Source organism: Oncorhynchus gorbuscha, linkage group LG19 (genome assembly GCF_021184085.1).
Source record: "Oncorhynchus gorbuscha isolate QuinsamMale2020 ecotype Even-year linkage group LG19, OgorEven_v1.0, whole genome shotgun sequence".
NCBI classification, from domain to species: Eukaryota; Metazoa; Chordata; class Actinopteri; order Salmoniformes; family Salmonidae; genus Oncorhynchus; species Oncorhynchus gorbuscha.
The window spans coordinates 3,979,069-4,006,986 of NC_060191.1; the positions used below are offsets into that span (position 1 = coordinate 3,979,069).

Below are 27,918 nucleotides of genomic sequence, written 5' to 3' on the forward strand. Positions count from 1 at the left end.
GAGAGAGCAAGAGAGCAAGCGAGAGAGAGGAAGAGGGAGAGAGAGAGAGAGAGAGAGAGGGGAAGAGAGCGAGAGAGAGAGAGAGGGAGAGAGAGAGGGAGAGAGAGGGAGAGAGCGAGAGAGAGAGCGAGAGAGAGAGAGGGAGTGAGAGGGAGAGAGAGGAAGAGAGCGAGAGAGAGAGGCCCCAAGGGTTAATATGGTGTGTGTGTGTGTCTGTGTGTGGTCATGCGCGGGGCTTGTTCTGAGCCTATGGGGGTTAGTTAGCTATGTTGCCGTGGGTCTTTATGAAAGAGGGTCTTTGCTAAGCCAATGGCTTAGACGAGATATAGGAAATATTCCAATTCTGAAAATGTATGTTGATGTATCAATGTGACAGATGAGATTCTTATAAGAAGCTCCTGTATTATCCTGTATGTGTATCTGTCTGACAGTGCTGACAGTCACTATGCAGTAAGTGTACATTAAAGAGGGGAAAGAGAGAGTAACTGTCATTAATCACTATTAACCACTACTTTTATCATTCCCATTCATCCTCCCAGTCTCTCCTCTCTCCATTCTCCAGATGGAACTTTTACACCACACAGTTGGCAGAGAAAGAGAGATAAAAAGAGAGAGAGAGAAAGAGAGATAAAAAGAGAGAGAAAGTGGGAGAGAGAGAGCGAGAAAGAGGGATAGGAAGAATTCCCACCCCACTCTCATTCTCTCTATCAGTCGTAGTTATCTTTGAAAGATTAGACTGGAGACAGTAACAGAATGAGAGAGTGAAGAGAGAGAGGGAGAGCAAGAGAGAAAGAGAGTGTGAGAGAGAGTGAGAGAAAGAGAGCGAGAACGGGGGAAAGGAAGAATTCCCACCCCTCCCTCACTATCTTTCTCTATTTGAGTCCCCTCCATATTTCCTTCCCTTCTCCATCATTGCAGTCCTCTCTCTCCCTTTCTCTCATCAACTCTGCATCTCCTCCCCCTCCTCCCTCCCTCCCTCCCTCCATCTCTCCCTCCCTCTCTCTCTCTCCCTTTCTCTCATCCACTCTGCATCTCCTCCACCTCCTCCCTCCCTCCCTCCCTCCCTCCCTCCTCTCTCTCTCTCTCTCCCTTTCTCTCATCCACTCTGCATCTCCTCTCCCTCCCCCCTCCCTCCCTCTCTCCCCTTTCTCTCATCCACTCTGCATCTCCTCCCCCTCCTCCATCCTCCCTCTCTCTCTCTCTCTCTCCCTCCCTCTCTCTCTCTCCCTCTCTCTCCCTCCCTCTCTCTCTCCATCCCTCTCTCCCTCCCTCTCTGCTGAGCGTAGTGTTCAGACAGTGTAAACATACGTAGTCTAAATATACTTTCCGGCTATCGCTGTCCTAAACAAACTCCGGAGAGAGAGAAAGAGAGAGGGAGTGAGACAGGAAGTGGGGAGGACCAGTACTCAGAGAGGGGATGAGCTGAAAAACAAAACACCTGCACACCCTAACGTCAATACCACAATGCTAACTTTTATAAACTCAGCAAACTCAGGACCCTGAAATGATAATTAATTTCAATGATAATTTGGAAAAATTCAAAATACTACACAGATCTTCATTGCAAAGGGTTTAAACACTGTTTCCTATGCTTGTTCAATGAACCATAAACAATTAATGAACATGCACCTGTGGAACGGTCATTAAGACACTAACAGCTTACAGACGATAGGCAATTAAGGTCACAGTTATGAAAACTTAGGACACTAAAGAGGCCTTTCTACTGACTCTGAAAAAAAAAAAAGATGCCCAGGGTCCCTGCCCATCTGCATGAATGTGCCTTGGGCATGCTGCAAGGAGGCATGAGGACTGCAGATGTGGCCAGGGCAATAAATTGCAATGGCCGTACTGTGAGACGCCTAAGACAGCGCTACAGGGAGACGGGACGGACAGCTGCTATGAATGAACACCATGCACATCCTAGTGCTGTGAATGTTGTCATGACTGAATTCTGGAAAAAAACGAAATAAATCACTGTGTAGCTAGCATGTAGTGATATCAACAATAACTATTTACATGAGCATAATTGATTGACACTACAAGTTAGTTTAAGGGTCAGGTACATGTTAATATCCTGTATGTTGAGTTCAGTTGTGTGGAGCAGGAACAGCAGTTAGTAAACACAGACGTCCAGTATGTACACAGAGGAAGTGAGTGGAGTGGTCTGTTGGCAAAGAGACATACTGTATATACACCTGTAAATATATGTACGCTACGCTGCGCACGCACGCACACACACACACACACACACACACACACACACACACACACACACACACACACACACACACACACACACACACACACACACACACACACACACACACACACACACACACACACACACACACACGGAGCCTCTAGACACTTATTAGACAAACACTTTAATTCTGTTTACTTCAGAGAGATTAATGGTCTTGTAATGTTAGTAATATTATCCACACAACATCTCAAGTGCACACACACACACACACACACACACACACGCACGCACACACACACACACACACACACACACACACACACACACACACACACACACACACACACACACACACACACACACACACACACACACACACACACACACACACACACACACACACACACACACACACCTGAGGAAAGGCTTTGTCTGGTTGTGCAGACAGCTTGTCTCTCCAGTCCTACCCTGACGATGACTCTTTCAACATAAATATATAAGCTCAGTCCACATAGATCAGCCCTTCCCTAACCATGACTCTCATCATAGATATACAGCATCAGTCCACATAGATCAGTCCTACCCTGACCATGACTCTCTCTCAACATAGATATGCAGCCTCAGTCCATATAGATCAGACCGACCCTGACCATGACTCTCTCAACATAGATATACAGCCTCAGTCCACATAGATCAGACCGACCCTGACCATGACTCTCTCAACATAGATATACAGCCTCAGTCCACATAGATCAGACCTACCTTTACCATGACTGTCTCCCAACATATATATACAGCCTCAGTCCACATAGATCAGACCTACCCTGACCATAGATCTCTGAAAGAACATAGATATACAGCCTCAGTCCACATAGATCGGGTTAACCCTGACCATGACTCTCTCAACATAGTTATACAGCCTCAGTCCACATAGATCAGACCTACCCTGACCATGACCATGACTCTCTCTCAACATAGATATACAGCCTCAGTTCACATAGATCAGCCCTTACCTGACCATGACTCTCAACATAGATATACAACCTCAGTCCACATAGATCAGTCCTACCATGACCATGACTCTCAACATAGATATACAGCATCAGTCCACATAGATCAGACCTATGCTGACCATGACCATGACTCTCTCTCAACATAGATATACAGCCTCAGTTCACATAGATCAGCCCTTACCTGACCATGACTCTCAACATAGATATACAACCTCAGTCCACATAGATCAGTCCTACCATGACCATGACTCTCAACATAGATATACAGCATCAGTCCACATAGATCAGACCTACCCTGACCATGACCATGACTCTCTCTCAACATAGATATACAGCCTCAGTTCACATAGATCAGCCCTTACCTGACCATGACTCTCAACATAGATATACAACCTCAGTCCACATAGATCAGTCCTACCATGACCATGACTCTCAACATAGATATACAGCATCAGTCCACATAGATCAGACCTATGCTGACCATGACTCTCTCGCAACATAGATCAGTCCTACCATGACCATGACTCTCATCATAGCTATACAGCCTCAGTCCACATAGATCAGACCTTACCTGACCATGACTCTCAACATAGATATACAGCCTCAGTCCACATATCAGACCTACCATGACCATGACTCTCATCATAGCTACACAGCTTCATTCCACATAGATCAGACCTTACCTGACCATGACTCTCAACATAGATATACAGCTTCAGTCCACATAGATCAGACCTTACCTGACCATGACTCTCAACATAGATATACAGCGTCAGTCCACATAGATCAGACCTATGCTGACCATGACTCTCTCGCAACATAGATCAGTCCTACCCTGACCATGGCTCTCATCATAGCTACACAGCTTCAGTCCACATAGATCAGACCTTACCTGACCATGACTCTCAACATAGATATACAGCCTCAGTCCACATAGATCAGTCCTACCATGACTCTCTCTCAACATAGATATGCAGCCTCAGTGTTGTGTTCCTGTGTGTTCTAGATCTCCAGTCTCATAGATCAGTGGTTTTATAGATAGCTCGACGCTTCCTGGTCTATGTAGCTCTATGGTGTCATAGTTCTGTCAGCAGAGTTGTAGATTTACACACACACACACTAGCACACTCAGGACAATTTACATGGTATCCCTCCCCCCCCACACACACACATATATATGCATTAATCTGTCAGAACAGTGACAAATTCTTGATGATATGATTCTACAGCTGTCTCTCTTTCCCTCCTCTCTCCTGTTTTCCCTTCACCTAATCCCTATGTATGTTTATGATTCCCCATCTCTCCTTTCTTTTCTTTTCTTTGTCTTTCCCCAAATAAGTGCTTAGAGTTGTCTCCCTGTCCTTCCCTCTAGTTTGGTCCTAAGACAACTACTCACTCACACACATTCTAACACCCTCTCACATTCCAACACTCTCTCACATTCTGTCCAACAAATACACCTGCATATGCACAAGCGCACGTGCACACAATGCAGGAGCTCATCTGATCTCGCTCTCTCCCTCTCTCTCCCTCTCTCTCTCTCTCGCTCTCTTCCCCTCTCTCTCTCTCTCTCTCTCTCTCTCTCTCTCTCTCTCTCTCTCTCTCTCTCTCTCTCTCTCTCTCTCTCTCTCTCTCTCTCTCTCTCTCTCTCTCTCTCTCTCTCTCTCTCTCTCTCTCTCTCTCTCTCTCTCTCTCTCTCTCTCAGTGAGGTAGATAATATACAAAAGTGAAATAAACAATACAAATGAACGGTAAACATTACACATACAGAAGTTACATTACAAATGTCATATTATATATATACAGTGTTGTAACAATGTACAAATGGTTAAAGTACACAAGGGAAAATAAATAAGCATAAATATGGGTTGTATTTACAATGGTGTTTGTTCTTCACTGGTTGCCCTTTTCTTGTGGCATCAGGTCACAAATCTTGCTGCTGTGATGGCACACTGAGGAATTTCACCCAGTAGATATGGGAGTTGGATTTGTTTTTGATTTCTTTGTGGATCTGTGTAATCTGAGGGAAATATGTGTCTCTAATATGGTCATACATTGGGCAGGAGGTTAGGAAGTGCAGCTCAGTCCACTTCATTTTGTGGGCAGTGAGCACATAGCCTGTCTTCTCTTGAGAGCCATGTCTGCCTACGGAGGCCTTTCTCAATAGCAAGGCTATGCTCACTGAGTCTGTACTAAGTCAAAGCTTTCCTTAATTTTGGGTCAGTCACAGTGGTCAGGTATTCTGCCGCTGTGTACTCTCTGTGTAGGGCCAAATAGCATTCTAGTTTGCTCAGTTGTTTTGTGAATTCTTTCCAATGTGTCAAGTAATAATCTTTTTGCTTTCTCATGATTTGGTTGGGTCTAATTGTGCTGCTGTCCTGGGGCTCTGTAGGGTGTCTCTCCCCCCCCCCTCTCTCCCTCCTTCCCTCCCTCCTTCTCTCCCTCCTCTCTTTTTATGGCACCTTCCAAAATATATCTGGAACCACCAATCAGAATGTGAATTGCAGTGGATTGGGCAGGCCAGGGGAGGTTTGTCAAACACCTAAACAATGGCCTTACAATCATATACACAACAACTACATACACATTAACAAGTGTCAGACAGACAGACAGACAGACAGACAGACAGACAGACAGACAGACAGACAGACAGACAGACAGACAGACAGACAGACAGACAGACAGACAGACAGACAGACAGACAGACAGACAGACAGACAGACAGACAGACAGACAGACAGACAGACAGACAGACAGACAGACAGACAGACAGACAGACAGACAGACAGACTGCCTGCCTGCCTGCCTGCCTGCCTGCCTGCCTGCCTGCCTGCCTGCCTGCCTGCCTGCCTGCCTGCCTGCCTGCCTGCCTGCCTGCCTGCCTGCCTGCCTGCCTGCCTGCCTGCCTGCCTGCCTGCCTGCCTGCGTGCGTGCGTGCGTGCGTGTGTAACTTACCCTGAGTGAAAGTTTCCCAGTCGTACAGTCTGCCCATAAACTCCTGGTTGTTGTAGGAAGCGCACTGCTCTGCTCTGGAGTCTGCACCTCCTACACATACCTGACAGACAGAGGGAGGGAGGGAGGGACAAGTACATATCAGTATTGTAGATCTCAAGTATTGACAATTGAGGCTATAATATCATGCCCAACCCTAAGGCTGGCCAGTACACTAGGTGGATGAAGAGATGAGAGAGAGTCATACAAATTAAGAGGGTAAGAATAAAATGGGAGAGAGGTATTAGTCAGACACACACACACACCATTGTCTCATGATCGCTCTGACAGTGGGCCGATGCACTAAGCAGCATATGGAAATAATAGACTCTCTGGGATCAGCCACACACACACAAATCCACCCAGCTTTTCTATCCAACACTGAGCTGTATGCCTGAGTGTGTGTGTGTGTGTGTGTGTGTGTGTGTGTGTGTGTGTGTGTGTGTGTGTGTGTGTGTGTGTGTGTGTGTGTGTGTGTGTGTGTGTGTGTGTGTGTGTGTGTGTGTGTGTGTGTGTGTGTGTGTGTGTGTGTGTGTGTGTGTGTGTGTGTGTGTGTGTGTGTGTGTGTGTGTGTGTGTGTCTATGCACGTGCGAGTCAGGCCAATAGAGAAGTACTGGAGACAGTTTGAGCATTCTGAAGGGAGTGAGGAGAGTGAAACTACAGTTGGAGTCTAACCCTGCACACCTGATATATTTATCCAATAGAGGAACAGTGAAGATCATAGAACTACCTGTAAATCACTTTAACCCCCAGAGGGACACACACACAAAGCACTAATAAAGAGGGCAGAAGGAGTTCAGTTACTAAGTGACAGTACTTACTCCCAGTGTTAATACTAGAAAGGCCTGAAGCCGTCGGCATGCTTCGGTTCAGCCTTCACCTAGCCGAGGACCAAACAAAGGTGCTCTCGTACTCCCTTAAAAGACCCTTGCGTTAAAATGTTGAAAAAACTGCAAAGGTACTGTTTGTCCATCTTGAGACGCCGTAGCCAGTAAACACTTCCTCAAAATAGTCAGAATTACTGCGAGCCTTACTGCGATCCAGAGAGCCTACGGAGCTGTGAGGGGAACGGCACCTCAGTACCTCCAGGCTCTGATCAGGCCCTACACCCAAACAAGGGCACTGCGTTCATCCACCTCTGGCCTGCTCGCCTCCCTACCACTGAGGAAGTACAGTTCCCGCTCAGCCCAGTAAAAACTGTTCGCTGCTCTGGCCCCCCAATGGTGGAACAAACTCCCTCACGACGCCAGGACAGCGGAGTCAATCACCGCCTTCCGGAGACACCTGAAACCCCACCTCGTTAAGGAATACCTAGGATAGGATAAGTAATCCCTCTCACCCCCCCCCCCTTTAAGATTTAGATGCACTATTGTAAAGTGGCTGTTCCATTGGATGTCATAAGGTGAATGCACCAATTTGTAAGTCGCTCTGGATAAGAGCGTCTGCTAAATGACTTAAATGTAAATGTAAATGTACTGTTTTTCACAATTGTTTACACACTAAAACTGGAACTTGAAACGCAATCACCAAATCCCTGAAACCAAGTCTGAAAAATTGCAAGCACAATTCCTGCTTTACACTTTTCAATTCTATATCACACATTTTGCAAAACACTACACACAGTTTTCTACGTTAGGCATAACGTTAAATTATCATTAGTCCCTTTGGAAAGCAACTCCAATCACAATGCCAAGCTCTATACACCAATTAGAAACACACACTCCTCACAGGTGTAAACACTCGCTGCTGAATTGTTCACTTAGAAATCAGAGCTTTAGCACTATAAAAGGCCACAGATGAGCTCTCCTGTTGTGGAGGAAAATGGAAGTCAATGGTGAAGCAAGAGCCAGAGGTGAAGGAGGACGACGACGACGACGACGACGACGACGACGACGACGACGAGGAGGAGGACACGGACGGACGGACGGACGGACGGTTGTCTCAGATCAGGGCCACATTGGTTGACCATGTGCTCAACCATGGATTGAGTATGAGGGAGGCTGGGCAGAGAGTTCAGCCCAACCTGAGCCGCTACACGGTTGCATCTATCATCTGTACATTCAGAAATAACAACCGGTAAGTTACCTAACATCTTTATGTATACTGAAGTCCGACATACCATTAGGCCTACAGTGGGGAGAACAAGTATTTGATACACTGCCGATTTTGCAGGTTTTCCTACTTGCAAAGCATGTAGAGGTCTGTAATTTTATCATAGGTACACTTCAACTGTGAGAGACAGAATCTAAAACAAAAATCCAGAAAATCACATTGTATGATTTTTAAAGTAATTAATTTGCATTTTATTGCATGACATAAGTATTTGATCACCTACCAACCAGTAAGAATTCCGGCTCTCACAGACCTGTTTTTCTTTAAGAAGATCCCTGTTCTCCACTCATTACCCGTATTAACTGCACCTGTTTGAACTAGTGACCTGTATAAAAGACACCTGTCCACACACTCAAACAGACTCCAACCTCTCTACAATGGTCAAGACCAGAGAGCTGTGTAAGAACATCAGGGATAAAATTGTAGACCTGCACAAGGCTGGGATGGGCTACAGGACAATAGGCAAGCAGCTTGGTTAGAAGGCAACAACTGTTGGTGCAATTATTAGAAAATGGAAGAAGTTCAAGATGACGGTCAATCACCCTCGGTCTGGGGCTCCATGCAAGATCTCACCTCGTGGGGCATCAATGATCACGAGGAAGGTGAGGGATCAGCCCAGAACTACACGGCAGGACCTGGTCAATGACCTGAAGAAAGCTGGGACCACAGTCTCAAAGAAAACCATTAGTAACACACCACGCCGTTATGGATTAAAATCCTGCAGCGCACGCAAGGTCCCCCTGCTCAAGCCAGCGCATGTCCAGGCCCGTCTGAAGCTTGCCAATGACCATCTGGATGATCCAGAGGAGGAATGGGAGAAGGTCATGTGGTCTGATGAGACAAAAATAGAGCTTTTTGGTCTAAACTCTACTCGCCGTGTTTGGAGGAAGAAGGATGAGTACAACCACAAGAACACCATCCCAACCGTGAAGCATGGAGGTGGAAACATCATTCTTTGGGAATGTTTTTCTGCAAAGGGGACAGGGCGACTGCATCATATTGAGGGGAGGATGGATGGGGCCATGTATCGCGAGATCTTGGCCAACAACCTCCTTCCCTCAGTAAGAGCATTGAAGATGGGTCGTGGCTGGGTCTTCCAGCATGACAACGACCCGAAACACACAGCCAGGGCAACTAAGGAGTGGCTCCGTAAGAAGCATCTCAAGGTCTTGGAGTGGCCTAGCCAGTCTCCAGACCTGAACCCAATAGAAAATCTTTGGAGGGAGTTGAAAGTCCGTATTGCCCAGCGACAGCCCCGAAACCTGAAGGATCTGGAGAAGGTCTGTATGGAGGAGTGGGCCAAAATCCCTGCTGCAGTGTGTGCAAACCTGGTCAAGAACTACAGGAAACATATGATCTCTGTAATTGCAAACAAAGGTTTCTGTACCAAATATTAAGTTCTGCTTTTCTGATGTATCAAATACTTATGTCATGTAATAAAATGCAATTTAATTACTTAAAAATCATACAATGTGATTTTCTGGATTTTTGTTTTAGATTCCGTCACTCACAGTTGAAGTGTACCTATGATAAAAATTACAGACCTCCACATGCTTTGTAAGTAGGAAACACTGCCGATTTTGCAGGTTATCAAATACTTGTTCTCCCCACTGTATGTTACTCAGTGATTTTTGCCCAACATTACAGTAATGTCATTTGATATTGAAATTAAATAGATTATTTTAGCTTACTGTAACCAATCATATTTGTGGATCTTCTGCAGAACTGAGAGATGGCCAGGCCATAGTGGAAGACACCGGCTGTTCACACCAGAACAGGAGACCGTGTTGGTGGCAAACAATGCCATTAGCCTACCAGACATCCAGAACCACATCCATTTCAGACAACATAATATTCAGTAACATTCACCAGGTGGGCTTGTCTACATTGGACCGTGTATTACAGAGCAACTGAATCCTGATGAAACAGGTCTACAGGTCACCATTCGAGCAACACTCAGAGAGGGTTAAAGAACAGCACTATGAATATGAGCAAGTAAGTACTATACTGTGAATTTACTATCATATCAGCACTGTGGACACATTACATTATCTTGGCGCTGGATGCCGCTGCAATTCAGCACGTTTATATAAACCATTGATGAGGCTGGCTTCAGCCGAGCCAAAAGAAGAGGCCGGAACATTATTGGCCACCGTGCCATTGTGAATGTCCCTGGACAGCGTGGAGGGAATATCACCATGTGTTTAGCCATTAGCCAGCAAGGCATCAGCCATCACCATGCCAACCTTAGTCCCTACAACACCGCCCTTCTCATCACATTCCTGGACGCACTACACGGCATCCTCATTCCAGCTGAGCAGAGGGGTGGACCAGAGCAGCCCAGGTATGTTGTCATCTGGGACAATGTGAGTTTCCACCGGGATGCTCTGGTTCATCGACCACCCACAGTTTGTTCTATACCTCCCACCATATTCCCCATTCCTAAACACAATTGAATAGTTTTTTCCCGGCATGGTGATGGAAGGTGTATGACCACCATCCCCTCACACGCCTCTTCAGGCAATGGAGGATGCATGTGGTGAAGTTGATGTGGGGGCTTTCGACGGCTGGATCCGTCACTCCAGAAGATTCTGTTTAGCCAGGGAGAACATCGCTTGTGATGTAGATGAGGTGCTGTTTAGCCAGGGAGAACATCGCTTGTGATGTGGATGAGGTGCTGTTTAGCCAGGGAGAACATCGCTTGTGATGTGGACGAGGTGCTGTTTAGCCAGGGAGAACATGGCTTGTGATGTAGATGAGGTGCTGTTTAGCCAGGGAGAACATCGCTTGTGATGTAGATGAGGTGCTGTTTAGCCAGGGAGAACATGGCTTGTGATGTAGATGAGGTGCTGTTTAGCCAGGGAGAACATCGCTTGTGATGTAGATGAGGTGCTGTTTAGCCAGGGAGAACATCGCTTGTGATGTAGATGAGGTGCTGTTTAGCCAGGGAGAACATGGCTTGTGATGTAGATGAGGTGCTGTTTAGCCAGGGAGAACATCGCTTGTGATGTAGATGAGGTGCTGTTTAGCCAGGGAGAACATCGCTTGTGATGTGGACGAGGTGCTGTTTAGCCAGGGAGAACATCGCTTGTGATGTGGATGAGGTGCTGTTTAGCCAGGGAGAACATCGCTTGTGATGTGGATGAGGTGCTGTTTAGCCAGGGAGAACATCGCTTGTGATGTGGATGAGGTGCTGTTTAGCCAGGGAGAACATCGCTTGTGATGTGGATGAGGTGCTGTTTAGCCAGGGAGAACATCGCTTGTGATGTGGATGAGGTGCTGTTTAGCCAGGGAGAACATCGCTTGTGATGTGGATGAGGTGCTGTTTAGCCAGGGAGAACATCGCTTGTGATGTGGATGAGGTGCTGTGGCCAGACCCAAATAGGAGGCAGGATGCAGCCTAATGCCTTTTTTCTTACATTTTGCATGTATTTCTGTCTTTGTTTTGAAAGAATGAGCAACTTTAAATGTTTATTTTTGTACAGAAAACCCTTTATCTTACTGAAGGTTTTTTCTCCTGTTGGGTACAGAAAGTGTTACACACAAAACACAAGTGCTCAGAAATACTGCATTTTGGAAATAAATGACAATGTTTTTGTTACTGTATTGCATTTGTATGTGTTTATTTATGTATATTTGAGTAGGTATACATTACTGTAACAATATTTTACAACCAGCTACAGTGTAACACTGACAATGCAAAAGGCATAAACCTACTGCTGGGATATTCATAGCAGTGTTTTGTGTTGAGCACATCATAAACCTACTGCTGGGATATTCATAGTAGTGTTTTGTGTTGAGCACATCATAAACCTACTGCTGGGATATTCAGTGTTTTGTGTTGAACACATCATAAACCTACTGCTGGGATATTCATAGTAGTGTTTTGTGTTGAGCACAACATAAACCTACTGTTGGGATATTCATTGTAGTGTTTTGTGTTGAGCACATCATAAACCTACTGCTGGTATATTCATAGTAGTGTCTTGTGTTGAACACATCATAAACCTACTGCTGGGATATTCATAGTAGTGTTTTGTGTTGAACACATCATAAACCTACTGCTGGGATATTCAGTGTTTTGTGTTGAACACATCATAAACCTACTGCTGGGATATTCATAGTAGTGTTTTGTGTTGAGCACATCATAAAACTACTGCTGGGATATTCATAGTAGTGTTTTGTGTTGAGCACATCATAAACCTACTGCTGGGATATTCATAGTAGTGTTTTGTGTTGAACACATCATAAACCTACTGCTGGGATATTCAGTGTTTTGTGTTGAGCACATCATAAACCTACTGCTGGGATATTCATAGTAGTGTTTTGTGTTGAACACATCATAAACCTACTGCTGGGATATTCAGTGTTTTGTGTTGAGCACATCATAAACCTACTGCTGGGATATTCATAGTAGTGTTTTGTGTTGAGCACATCATAAACCTACTGCTGGGATATTCATAGTGTAGTGTTTTGTGTTGAGCACATCATAAACCTACTGCTGGGATATTCAGTGTTTTGTGTTGAACACATCATAAACCTACTGCTGGGATATTCAGTGTTTTGTGTTGAGCACATCATAAACCTACTGCTGGGATATTCAGTGTTTTGTGTTGAACACATCATAAACCTACTGCTGGGATATTCATAGTAGTGTTTTGTGTTGAGCACATCATAAACCTACTGCTGGGATATTCACAGTAGTGTTTTGTGTTGAACAGAACATAAACCTACTACTGGGATATTCATAGTAGTGTTTTGTGTTGAACACATCATAAACCTACTGCTGGGATATTCACAGTAGTGTTTTGTGTTGAGCACAACATAAACCTACTGCTGGGATACTCAGTGTTTTGTGTTGAGCACATCAGTGTGTTGTTGGTTGGTAGACAGATCTATTCATATGGCGCGTGTGTCATTTTGATGCAAAAAAAAAAAACATTTTGGAAAGAACAGTTTTGAATGCAGTGTTTGCTTTTGCTAGAGATTTGTAGAGTTTTGCATTTTGTGCTGTTTAGAGTTTTGGTGAAAATGGCCGCAAGATTCAGCAAACGAGTGAAACTTATCTAAGAACTTAAATCTGTTACTAATTTTGAGGAGATCTTAATCGTGCAATTTTACATATAAAATGTTTGTATTTCTCAAGTGAACATTTTTTCAAGATAACAATTTCTCTCTCGTTGAATGGCAAACAGTTGAAGAATCTTTTCCTCTCTTTCTTCCACTCCTCTCTTTCTTCCACTCCTCTCTTTCTTCCACTCCTCTCTTCCCCACTCTCTCCTCTCTATCTTTCCTCTCTCCTCTATCTTTCCTCTCTCCTCTCTGTTTCCTCTCTCCTCTCTGTTTCCTCTCTCCTCTCTGTTTCCTCTCTCCTCTCTGTTTCCTCTCTCCTCTCTGTTTCCTCTCTCCTCTCTGTTTCCTCTCTCCTCTCTGTTTCCTCTCTCCTCTCTGTTTCCTCTCTCCTCTCTGTTTCCTCTCTCCTCTCTGTTTCTCTCCTCTCTGTTTCCTCTCTGTTTCCTCTCTCCTCTCTGTTTCCTCTCTCCTCTCTGTTTCCTCTCTCCTCTCTGTTTCCTCTCTCCTCTCTCCTCTCTGTTTCCTGCACTCTCCCCTCTCTTTCACTCTCTCTCTCTGTTTCTTTCACTGTCTCCCTCTCTTTCTTTCACTCTCTCTCTCTGTTTCCTCTCTCCTCTCCGTTTCCTCTCTCCTCTCTGTTTCCTCTCTGTTTCCTCTCTCCTCTCTGTTTCCTCTCTCCTCTCTGTTTCCTCTTTCCTCTCTCCTCTCTGTTTCCTGCACTCTCCCCTCTCTTTCACTCTCTCTCTCTGTTTCTTTCACTGTCTCCCTCTCTTTCTTTCACTCTAACTCTCTGTTTCTTTCACTCTCTCCCTCTCTTTCTTTCACTCTCTCCCTCTCTTTCTTTCACTCTCTCTTCTCTTTCTTTCACTCTCTCCCTCTCTCCTTCTTCCAGTCACACAGCTGTCACCAACAGCTGGAAAGTTGAAAAAGACACTCTACTCATCTGGACAGTCAAGTGAACATACACACTCACACACATACGCACGTACACCACCAGTTTAAAAAAATAACCGTGACTGTTTATGTCAATGAGAGAATGTGTGAAAAATACATTCAAAAGGTTCACACAATGGATTGTGGGTACTTCAGTGTGTGTGTGTATAAACAGTGATTGGAGGAGAAGAGCCTAATGAATAGATGGAGGCTAGAGAAACAGTCAGAAAGAGAAAGGGTGTGTTGTCATGTATGTGTTATTGTCTAGGCACTGCAGGCAGCAGTTACATGGTTCTCTTCTGATAGCGTTTCGTGTGTGTAAAACAGAGGGAGGCTAAGTGACTGAATAGGGAGTGAGAAATTCAATGTGTAGAATGTGTGTGTACTACTGTGTTTTATGAACAGCAGAGAGGGTCTGTGGAATTGTAAGGGAATGCATATTTTTTTCCTTTTAACTGTATATGTGTGTGTGTGTGTGTGCTTGCGTGCATGCATGTGTGTGTGTTTGTGTGCGTGTGTGCGTGGGTGCGCACGTGTGTGTGTGTGTGCGTGTTTGTTTGCCTGCGTGCGTGTGTAGGCAGAGTTATACGTTTCTCTATATCTACATTGCTTGGGAGAGTCTGACTACAGGGGTGAATGAATAGATGGAAAACGGAGGAGTAAAGTGACAGGGGGAGGAGAGAAAGAGAGAGAGTTGTGACAGTATTGAAACTGAAGAAAGAGGAGAAAGAGAGAGAGAGAGTTGTGACAGTATTGAAACTGAAGAAAGAGGAGAAAGAGAGAGTTTTGTGACAGTATTGAAACTGAAGAAAGAGGAGAAAGAGAGAGAGAGAGTTGTGACAGTATTGAAACTGAAGAAAGAGGAGAAAGAGAGAGAGAGAGTTGTGACAGTATTGAAACTGAAGAAAGAGGAGAAAGAGAGTGAGAGTTGTGACAGTATTGAAACTGAAGAAAGAGGAGAAAGAGAGAGAGAGAGTTGTGACAGTATTGAAACTGAAGAAAGAGGAGAAAGAGAAAGAGAGAGTTTTGTGACAGTATTGAAACTGAAGAAAGAGGAGAAAGAGAGAGAGAGAGTTGTGACAGTATTGAAACTGAAGAAAGAGGAGAAAGAGAGAGAGAGAGTTGTGACAGTATTGAAACTGAAGAAAGAGGAGAAAGAGAGAGAGAGTTGTGACAGTATTGAAACTGAAGAAAGAGGAGAAAGAGAGAGAGAGTTGTGACAGTATTGAAACTGAAGAAAGAGGAGAAAGAGAGAGAGAGAGTTTTGTGACAGTATTGAAACTGAAGAAAGAGGAGAAAGAGAATGCTATTTTTTTTATTATAAAGCCCTTGAATTGAATTGAATTGAGTGAGAGTTTTGTGACAGTATTGAAACTGAAGAAAGAGGAGAAAGGCAATGGGGAAATGAAAGAAGGGTGTAATAAATCAACTGTTACAGACGTCAGAAACATGGTACAGAAACATTCCTAGAATAACACAGAACTTCAGTGAACTACGGAATCTTCTCACAACAAGTCCACAGTGGCAAGAAAAGTATGTGAACCCTTTGGAATGACCTGCATTTCTGCATCAATTGGTCATCAAATTTGATTGGATCTTCATCTAGGTCACAACAATAGACAAACACATGTATTTTTCTTGTCTATATTGAATACATAATGTAAACATTCACAGTGTAGGTTGGAAAAAGTATGTGAACTCCTAGGCTAATGACTTCTCCAAATGCTAATTGGAGTCAAGAGTCAGCTAACCTGGAGTCCAATCAATGAAACAAGATTGGAGATGTTGGTTAGAGCTTCCTTTCCCTATAAAAAACACTTATAAAATTTGAGTTTTCTATTCACAAGAAGCATTGTTGTCACGTTCGTTATAAGGAATGAACCAACGTGCAGCGTGGTAGGCGTACATTTTCCTTTTAATAAAAGAACACCGAACACAATTAACGAACGAAACGTGAAGCTGTACAAATAGTGCTGACAGGCAACAAGATCCCACAAACACAATGGGGAAAATGGCTACCTAAATATGATCCCCAATCAGAGACAACGATAAACAGCTGCCTCTGATTGGGAACCATATCAGGCCAACATAGATATACAAATGACCTAGATGACCCACCCTAGTTACACCCTGACCAAACCAACATAGAGAATAACAGGCTCTCTATGGTCAGGGCATGACAATTTGCTGATGTAAACCATTCCTCGAACAAAAGAGATCTCAGAATACCTAAGATGAAGAATTGTTGACTTGCATAAAGCTGGAAAGGTTCACAAAAGTATCTCTAAAAGCCTTGATGTTCATCAGACCACGGTAAGACACATAGGATAGGGGGGGTCTGTAATGAATAGGTAGAAAAAGAGAGAAGGAAAGAGACTCGATGCATGGCAGTAGTTGTGTGAGCAAATGAAAGACAGAGGGAGTAAGTTACAGTAAGCTAAGTTACAGGAGGGGAGGAGGGAGTTACAGGTGTGTTTTACTGGAGGGGAGGAGGGAGTTACAGGTGTGTTTTACTGGAGGGGAGGGGGAGTTACAGGTGTGTTTTACTGGAGGGGAGGAGAGAGGGAGGGGAAAGGGGGGAAGAGGGATGAGGGTAGAGATGGGGAGGGGGAGAAGGAGAAGGGGGAGGGGGAGAAGGAGAGAGGAGGGAGGGGGAGAAGGGAGAAGATGGGTGAGAAATAGGATGGAGGGGGAGGAAGGGACTCGAGGGGGGAGAAGGAGGGAGGAGGGGACGAAGGGTGAGAAGGAGAAGGAGGGGAGGGTCTGTCTGTAATGAATAGGGCCATTAGTGAGAGGGAAATCAACCAGGGTCTCCCTCCCCAAGGCCCAGGGGCTTTGTACTACTGAGGTCTACTCTTACTGCCACACCAGTGGAGGCTGCTGAGTGGAGGACTATTCCATTGACTCCATTCCAGCCATTACTATGAGCCGTCCTCCCTTCTACAACCTCCGCTGTGCCACACAGTACAGAGGACAGAGAGGATGCCCAGACTGACAGACCAATCAACTGCACTTCTACAAACACAGACAGAAAAACACTATTGGAATGCCATAAACAGCAAAACACAGAAGTTCTGTAAACACACAAACGCTAAGTCTTGATCACACAGAACATTCCACTGTGAAAGCTGTTGTTGACCACACAAACACACACACCCTCCTGGGTGTGCCCTAGTTAACTCCTTAGGGGAACAGACATTCTAGGGAACCTTCCTCTGCAGCTGTTTCCACACGGATCATCTAGGTGACAGAACAGGGATTGCCCACCTGGGAATGGCCCCTAGTCCTCTCAGCCTGTCCAGGGCCTCACATCAATAAACAGCTGTACATATCAACTCAAGAACACACAGAAACAGACAAAGATACACACAAACAACTCACACACTTCCAGGTGGGTTTATGTGTAATCTGTTGGTCAGCTTCCTAACTGTTCTAACTATTCTGACCTGGCTAATGATAAAGCATGTTTTCCAGCCTGTAGCCTTGACCTATAACCCTGAGATATGGACATGGATGTAGACTCCAACGACACCACAGTCAGTCAGTCTCCAGCCATGTCTCAGAGTTAGCCTTGACCTATAACCCTGAGATATGGACATGGATGTAGACTCCAACGACACCACAGTCAGTCAGTCTCCAGCCATAGGAGTCTCCAGCCATGTCTCAGAGTTAGCCTTGACCCAGGAGGAAGCAGAGCCTCCATGTGATAAACACTACAATAGACTCTCATACATCACTGCACAGGAAGCCAGCTGTCTGTCTGTCCACCACCTCCCAAGATGGACGACCCACGTTATCAGGTCATCACATTGAAACAGATGTACACTGAGACATTCTCATTGGGTCTGTTCACTAGAAGGATAGAGTCAAATGAGAAATGAACATGTTCTACTTCTCTGAACGCTTCACAAACACACACAGGAGTTTGGATGCAGCACTGGGTCACAAGGACACCGCTGCCCCTGGAGCTATTTGGAAGGGACCCAGAAGAAAACAAACTTAGTCAGTATGGATAGCATGGCTGATAATAATTACACACACACTCCACTCGACAAAGTGTGTGTGTGTGTGTGTGTGTGTGTGTGTGTGTGTGTGTGTGTGTGTGTGTGTGTGTGTGTGTGTGTGTGTGTGTGTGTGTGTGTGTGTGTGTGTGTGTGTGTGTGTGTGTGTGTGTGTGTGTGTGTCCTACCCAGCACATCTGGGTCTGTTCGGGACTTCATAACGACTCTAAACAATAATAATTTTGTCATTGCTGAACTTTTCAGAGAACAATACTGCCGTTATCTTAGCCAAGACTTTGGGAGAGAGGGCAGGATACGTCTCTCTCAACATCCATCGCTGTTGTGTGTGAGACCAATACCCCTAGATGTTGGAACATTGCTGCAGGGACTTGCTTCCATTCAGCCACAAGAGCATTAGTGAGTTTGGGTACTGATGTCGGCGTTCCAATTCATCCCAAATGTGTTCAATGGAGCTGACTCGTTTTGCCAGTAGTACGGTGTTTCCTCCAACACATTGATGCAGCTGGGTTACGTGTTAAGCCAGCAGTGTGTCAAGAAGCAGTGCAGCTTGGCAGGGTTGTGTTTCGGTGGATGCAAGGTTCTCGACTTTCGCCTCACCCAAGTCCGTACGGGAGGTGCAGCGATGGGACAAGACTGTAACTACCAATTGGATACCACAAAATTGGGAAGAAAAAGGTGTAAAAAGTACACCAAAAATATATATAATAATAAAATAAAAAATATAGAATGTCATTGAATGCTGTAGTGTTAAGATTTCCCTTCACTGGAACTAAGGGGCCTAGCCCGAACCATGAAAAACAGCCACAGAACATTATTCCTCCTCCATCAAAGTTGACACTAAGCATTCAGGTAGGTAGCGTTCTCCTAGACTCGTCCGTCAGACTGCCAGATGGTGAAGTGTGATTCCTCACTCGAGAGAACGCATTTCCACTGCTCCAGAGCCCAGTGGCGGTGAGCTTTATACCACACCAGCAGACGCATGGTGATCTTTCATTATGATCCAGACAAACAGCTCTTGTGCTGACGTTGCTTCCAGAGGCAGTTTGGAACTAGGTAGTGAGTGTTGCAACCGAGGACATATGATTTTTACGTGCTACGCTCTTCAGCACTCGGCGGTCCCGTTCTGTGAGCTTGTGTGGCCTACGTCTTCGCGGCTGAGCCGCTGTTGCTCCTAGACATTTCCACTTCACAATAACAGCACTTACAGTTGACTGGGGCAGCTCTAGCAGGGCAAAAATTTGAAGAACTGACTTGTTGGATAGGTGGCATCCTATGATGGTGCCACATTGAAAGTCATTGAGCTCTTCAGTAAGAGCCATTCTACTGCCAAAGTTTGTCTACAATGTTTGTCTATGGAGATTGCATGGTGGTGTGCTTGATTTTATACATAAGGGGTATGGCTGACATAGCAGAATCCACTCATTTGAAGGGGTGTCCACATACTTTTGTATATATAGTGTATATTAGTATGTATAAGGCCTAGGTGATTGTTGTGTGGAGGCATGCTCCCTTGACACTGAGTAAATATTGACTCTAGAGTAGATGTGGGAAAGAGAGCAAGGGAAGAATGAAAGAGAGAGAAGACAGAGAGGGGCAGTGTGTGAGAGAAAAGAAGAGGTGTAGTCTTTCTTAATAGTTCCTTTCACTCAGAAGTCAGGTCAAAGTGTACTCCTCTCGTTTTTCTCTCCTTCAGTCGGTTTCTCTCCACATTCCACACTTTCCTCTCCCCTCTTTCTCTCTCATCCTAAAACCTCTGCTCTTCTTACACATGCACACACTCTCTCTTTCCGCTTGTGTACCTTTCCATGAATCCTTCTCTTCTTCCTCTGTCACATACTTCCCTTTCTCTTCCTGCTGTCTCTCTCTCTCTCCATCTATCTCTGTCTCTCCCTCCATCTATCTCGGTCTCTATCTCTCTCTCCATCTGTCTCTCTCTCTCTCCATCTATCTCTGTCTCTATCTCTCTCTCCATCTATCGCTGTCTCTCTCTCTCCATCTATCTCGGTCTCTCTCTATCTCTCTCCATCTATCTCGGTCTCTCCATCTATCTCTGTCTCTATCTCTCTCCCATCTATCTCTGTCTCTCTCTCCATCTCTCTCTCTCCATCTGTCTCTGTCTCTGTCTCTCTCTCTCCATCTATCTCTGTCTCTCTATCTATCTCTGTCTCTCTATCTCTCTCTGTCTCTCCATCTATCTCTGTCTATCTCTCTCTCCATCTATCTCTCTCCATCTATCTCGGTCTCTCTCTCCATTTCCACACAAAAAAAAATCTAAGAGTGTATTGCATTTCTCTACCCACTCTCTTTCTTTCAGCACCTCTATCTCTTTCTCTACCTCTGTGGTCATTCTCCATCTCTTTCTCTACCTCTGTGATCTCTCTCTATCTCTTTCTCTACCTCTGTGATCTCTCTCTCTCTCTCTCTCTTTATCTCTTTCTCTACCTCTGTGATCTCTCTCTATCTCTTTCTCTACCTCTGTGATCTCTCTCTCTCTTTCTCTACCTCTGTGATCTCTCTCTCTCTCTTTCTCTACCTCTGTGATCTCTCTCTCTCTCTTTCTCTACCTCTCTCTCTACCTCTCTCTCTACCTCTCTACCTCTCTCTCTACCTCTCTACCTCTACCTACCTACCTACCTACCTACCTACCTACCTACCTACCTACCTACCTACCTACCTACCTACCTATCTATCTATCTATCTATCTATCTATCTATCTATCTATCTATCTATCTATCTATCTATCTATGAGTGCTCCATCTCTATCTCTACCTCTATATCTATCTCTACCTCTATATCTATCTCTACCTCTATATATCTCTCTCTCTCTCTCTCTCTCTCTCTCTCTCTCTCTCTCTCTCTCTACCTCTCTCTCTCTCTACCTCTCTCTCTCTACCTCTCTCTACCTCTACCTCTCTCTACCTCTCTCTCTCTCTACCTCTCTCTCTCTCTACCTCTCTCTCTCTACCTCTCTCTCTCTACCTCTCTCTCTCTACCTCTCTCTCTCTACCCCTCTCTCTCTACCCCTCTCTCTCTACCCCTCTCTCTCTCTACCTCTGTCTCTCTCTACCTCTGTCTCTCTCTATATCTATCTATCTATCTATGAGTGCTCCGTCTCTCTCTCTACCTCTATATCTATCTCTACCCCTCTCTCTCTCTACCTCTCTACCTCTCTCTCTCTCTCTATCTATCTATCTATCTATCTATCTATCTATCTATCTATCTATCTATCTATCTATCTATCTATCTATCTATCTATCTATCTATCTATGAGTGCTCCATCTCTCTCTCTACCTCTATATCTATCTCTACCTCTCTGTGACCTCTCTTGCTCTCTCTCTCCCAGGGTGTTTGCTATGCCCTTCTCTCCCCATCTCCCCTCCTCCCCCCCTCTGCATACAGATTTCTACACACAATACCTTCTTTCACTACTACTTAAATGAGTCACTCCCCCCCTCCTCTACTTTTCTCCTCTCCCTCCTTCCTCTATCCCTCTCTCAGTTCCCCCATTGCTTCTATGCAACAGAGTAAACACATGTACACACACATGATCGGGCTTAAACATAGAATGTTGTGACACACATTCACATAGTTCACCCACACAAATATGTAGCCTGGTGAGTGAACCATCACAGGACTGTTGTTAATGGCACTGGTACACATGTTTAACACTAGGAGAGTGTGTGTGGCCAACCAAATACTAACCAGTGGTTCCCCCTCATAATACAATACACAAACACACACACGCATGCACAGAAACATGCACACACAAACACAAGAAACACGCACACACACAAACACAAGAAACACACACACAACTCCTCTCTGATAGTTAAAATCACACAGGACAAAAATACATCATGATTATGTCATATTGACTGTAGAATGAGATGTGGCTGGATCAGACAGTGATGTCATACATTCCAAGGTTCCTCAGGAAGTATGTCCACACGAGGAGCCAGATGGACCTCCTCCCGGTAAATAGAACTCCATGGATTTGACTGGGACTGAGTGAAACAACATGAACCGTTGGCTCCAGGGAACACTTCCTGGTCTCTTTTATGACATTCTAGAGTCAAATCCCATCCAAAGATTGTTAACCCATCTGGTACTATGGGACTGTACCACACACTACAGATACAGGTCACAGCCATATCCCCCACACACCAACACACTACAGATACAAGTCACAGCCATATCCCCCACCCCCCCACACACCAACACACTACAGATACAGGTCACAGCCATATCCCCCACCCCCCAACACACTACAGATACAGGTCACAGCCATATCCCCCACACACCAACACACTACAGATACAAGTCACAGCCATATCCCCCACCCCCACACACACCAACACACTACAGATACAGGTCACAGTCATATCCCCCACCCCACACACACACCAACACACTACAGATACAGGTCACAGCCATATCCCCCACCCCACACACACCAACACACTACAGATACAGGTCACAGCCATATCCCCCACCCCCCCCCACACACACCAACACTCTACAGATACAGGTCACAGTCATATCCCCCACCCCCCACACACACCAACACACTACAGATACAGGTCACAGTCATATCCCCCACCCCACACACACACCAACACACTACAGATACAGGTCACAGCCATATCCCCCACCCCACACACACACCAACACACTACAGATACAGGTCACAGCCATATCCCCCACCCACCCACACACACCAACACACTACAGATACAGGTCACAGGCATATCCCCCACCCCACACCCCACACACACCAACACACTACAGATACAGGTCACAGTCATATCCCCCACCCCACACACACACCAACACACTACAGATACAGGTCACAGTCATATCCCCCACCCACCAACACACTACAGATACAGGTCACAGCCATATCCCCCACCCCCACACACCAACACACTACAGATACAAGTCACAGCCATATCCCCCACACCCCACACACATCAACACACTACAGATACAGGTCACAGCCATATCCCCCACCCCACACACATCAACACACTACAGATACAGGTCACAGCCATATCCCCCACCCCCCACACACCAACACACTACAGATACAGGTCACAGCCATATCCCCCACCCCACACACATCAACACACTACAAATACAGGTCACAGCCATATCCCCCACCCCACACACACCAACACACTACAGATACAAGTCACAGCCATATCCCCCACCCCCCACCCCCACACACCAACACACTACAGATACAGGTCACAGTCATATCCCCCACTCCACACACTACAGATACAGGTCACAGTCATATCCCCCACCCCACAGACACACCAACACACTACAGATACAGGTCACAGCCATATCCCCCACCCCACACACATCAACACACTACAGATACAGGTCACAGCCATATCCCCCACCCCACACACACACCAACACACTACAGATACAGGTCACAGCCATATCCCCCACCCCACACAGGTCACACACCAACACACTACAGATACAGGTCACAGCCATATCCCCCACCCCACACACACACCAACACACTACAGATACAGGTCACAGTCATATCCCCCCCCACACACATCAACACACTACAGATACAGGTCACAGCCATATCCCCCACCCCACACACACACCAACACACTACAGATACAGGTCACAGTCATATCCCCCACACATCAACACACTACAGATACAGGTCACAGTCATATCCCCCACACATCAACACACTACAGATACAGGTCACAGTCATATCCCCCACCCCCCACCCCACACACACCAACACACTACAGATACAGGTCACAGTCATATCCCCACACATCAACACACTACAGATACAGGTCACAGCCATATCCCCCACCCCACACACACACCAACACACTACAGATACAGGTCACAGCCATATCCCCCACCCCACACACACACCAACACACTACAGATACAGGTCACAGCCATATCCCCCACCCCACACACACACCAACACACTACAGATACAGGTCACAGCCATATCCCCCACACATCAACACACTACAGATACAGGTCACAGCCATATCCCCCACACATCAACACACTACAGATACAGGTCACAGCCATATCCCCCACCCCCCCACACACACCAACACACTACAGCTACTATACAGAGAGTAATCCAGCCGATAACACTACAATCACAAGACCTGCAAGCCCACAAGGCCAGATCTGCCGTTACACACACGCACACACACACACACACACACACATGCACCACACACACACACGGACCACACCTAAACACCACACACACACACACACACATAGTATTGCTTGTATAAGTGTGAAGGATATTCCGATCATAACAGTGAAAGCCCAGAGAGTACACGCAGCCAGACAGTTTCCATATGACTGCCCATACACAACTTACTACTGTACAGCCAGCCATCACTACCACAGATACTATATCACTATGGCCATACAGGAACCAGCTCCTAGTTAATACTGGTGTTACTAACTCTACACTCATACAGGAACCAGCTCCTAGTTAACTACTGGTGTTACTAACTCTACACTCATACAGGAACCAGCTCCTAGTTAACTACTGGTGTTACTAACTCTACACTCATACAGGAACCAGCTCCTAGTTAACTACTGGTATACTAACTCTTCACTCCAACCACTGAGGCATTTCAAGACCCAAGGCATCTGCTCTTACCTGTGAGAAGCACCGACGATACTCATTCTCTGCTCCCGAACACCTGTAGTTCTGGGGGGGTAATCTCTGTCCCCCTGTCTCCCCCTCGGCCAGGGGGTGGGGGTGCTGCTGTTGTTGCAGGGGATAGATGTTGGGTTGGGGGGGTCTAGGGTGAGGGGATTGGAGCTGAGGGTTGAACCCATCTCTCTCTCTGTGCTCGGGGGAGGAGCGGTGGAGAGGGGGTGAGTAGGGGTGAGAGAGAGGGGGGGGTAGGAGTGAGGCAGAGGGGGGAGGGGAGGAGGGGCGCGTCTATCAATGATTCTGTCGTGGTTGGGCTGGAAGGGAGATGGCCTGTGTGAGTGAGGGAGGGTCGAGGGCACTCTCTCTCTTTCTCTCCCTCGCTCCCTCCCTCGCTCCGCAGCAGCTTGTCTCTGTCTGTCCGTCTGTCTGTGAGTGTCCGTGTCACTCTGTCCATTCCTTTCTGGTTTAGCTATGGTTGTCATTATTAATGCCTTAGCGACAGGTGACTCCGTACTCTCCCCCTCTGTCTTCCTTTCCTCCTCTCTCCTCTCATGCTCCCTCTCTCCCCTATTCCCTTTGTGGTTCTTGCTTCCCTCCCTCCCCTTCTCTCCCCTCTTCTCTTCTCCTTCTCCGGGTCTGTCCATTTGGTCAATGTTAACAACAGTTCCCTCCTGCCCCTCGGTCTCTAGTACCAGGGTTGCTATGGTAGCATTGTCGTGCTCAGTGTGGCGGGCCTGCCGGTTTTGCCGATGTAATGGCAGAGAGAAGGGAACCCTGCCGTAACCAAATTGACCTGGACGGATAGAAGAGGACCTGAGAGAGAGAGGGGGGGGGGGTTAGACAGGGAAATATTACACATGATGACGGAACTCTTATCTGCTCTTAAAATGATTGACATTCTCCACAACTGGAGCCAACAGCTTACAGCCTACAGTGAGAGTTAGAGGCAGAGCACAGGAGAGTGAGAGCCCTAAGGAGTCTATCTGTATGGAGGTCATGATATTGAGCAGAACTAGTGGGCTAATGGCACAGCAACTCACACTCCCATGACTCACATCAACCGAATGACTCAACTCATACTACTAACGCCTTAACAACAACGTCTTAACATTTACATGGCGTCTAAAACAACATTTACACAACATCTACAGTAAACATTTTCCTTGCCAACACGATCATCCAATCATACTCACCTACTAGCAGGCAGAGTCCCCCTATTGGGCAACACTGACCTTCTGCTCCCACTTCCTCCCACCCTCCCTGTTCCAGGATTGGCTGGCTGGCGGGCGGCATGTGCTGGTTGGCTGTAGCTGGATGGGGGGGCAGGAAATGAGGGAGAACGGTAAACAGAACCTGGCCCCTGATTGGGTGATGAGAATTCCGGGCGATAGAGGGGAGACGTGGGATTGGAGGACTGCGCTGGCACAGCTCCTGCCCCTCCTCCTATAGGAGTGTCCCGATAGAGAGACAGTCCTGGGTTCTGATTGGATGATGGGAGTGAGGGGGGATAGAAGGGGTCTGGCTGTCTTTCTGTCCCTCCCCCACCTCCTCCCCCGTACTGGGATTGCTGGTTCCTAGAGTAATGAGGGGGGTAGAAGGGGCGGATGGCGGAGATGACAGAGCCATGGTTGGGACCTCCGGCCCTCCCTGGGAGGAACGATGAACCCCCCCAGTTTGGAAGAGAGTGGGAGAGGGGAGGAGTTAGAGAACGGGGAGGGGCTTCACACTTTCTGGTTCTCTGTGACACGCCCACTCCACAGCTCTGAGAACATCCTGACCACTCCTCCCAGGCAGACCACACCCCCTCCGGACTATTGTCCACCTGCCGAGATCTTCTGCCCGTTGCCTGGAACACAAACACACACACACACAAGAACACATCAGACATATGATAAACCAGCCAGGTCACCCGTGATACAAGTCAATATTAGACGTCCATCCATGTCTGAGGACGTCGGGAGATGATGTGGGAACCAGCCACTAGGGGCAACAGTGAGCGCTGTTACCTTCAAGGGTGTTGCTAGGGTGTTGCGGACAGGGATGGTGGATGGGCATTTGCCTCTGATGCAAAAGATTGCATGTTGAAATCCAGTGATAGAAAGTTGTTTTTTAAGTTATTGTTTTAAGCCAATCCCAAACCTTAACCCTTACCTTAACCATTCAGAGTTCATGCCTAACCTTAAGATTTCTGAGTTCATTCCTAAACTTAACCCTAACCTTAAAAATGCAGTTAATGCCTAAAGAAGCACAAAATTGGTTAGAGAAAAAAACAAGAAGAATTGGAGGTACTTATTCAAGAACGATCAAGTGTAATGTTTTACAAGAATAAAGCGAATTGGATGGAAAATTGTGAAAAATGCACAAGTGTTTTCTTGAATCTTTATCATAGAAATGTTACAAAAAAAGAATTTACAGAAACTCGTTACAAATTATGGAGTCATCCATGATTCACCAAATGATATTTTGAAAGCAAAATATTTTAAGAATGTTTTCTTTTCAGTCTCCTCCATTTCCACTGAATGATGTTAACTGTAAAGATGTATTTCCTAATAATATTAATAACAATGTAAAATTAACACATTTACAGAAAGACCTGTGTGAAGGCCAACTTACTTAAGAGGAACCTTTTGAGGCAATTAAATCTTTTCAGCCTGGAAAAACACAGTGGCTTGATGGTATACCAGTAGAGGTATATCGGACCTTTTTTGATGTCCTCAAAGATCCATTATTAGCATGTTTTAATTACTCCATTATTAACTCCATTATTAGCATATTTGAAATTTGTGGACGTTCAGGTACTCAACAAGAAGGTCTGATTTCATTACTACTAAAACAGGACCCTGGTGGTAAGTATAAAGATCCAGTCCATTTATAAAACTGGAGGCACC

The 27,918-nt window shown here is 45.9% G+C and overlaps 1 protein-coding gene across 1 annotated transcript in view; it reads right to left on the reverse strand.

Annotated features, from left to right (window-relative positions):
- LOC124005930 (thrombospondin type-1 domain-containing protein 4-like) overlaps positions 1-27,085 on the reverse strand; it is a 59,966-nt gene extending 32,881 nt beyond the window's left edge. Inside the window, exons 1-7 of the mRNA XM_046315574.1 lie at positions 27,037-27,085; positions 26,853-26,876; positions 26,576-26,677; positions 26,263-26,340; positions 25,927-25,958; positions 25,031-25,318; positions 6,172-6,271 (exon numbers count right to left, since the gene is read on the reverse strand). Of these exons, the coding sequence (XP_046171530.1) occupies positions 6,172-6,271; positions 25,031-25,318; positions 25,927-25,958; positions 26,263-26,340; positions 26,576-26,677; positions 26,853-26,876; positions 27,037-27,085 (673 nt within the window). The remainder of the gene's footprint in view (positions 1-6,171; positions 6,272-25,030; positions 25,319-25,926; positions 25,959-26,262; positions 26,341-26,575; positions 26,678-26,852; positions 26,877-27,036) is intronic.
- Positions 27,086-27,918: the final 833 nt, after the last annotated feature.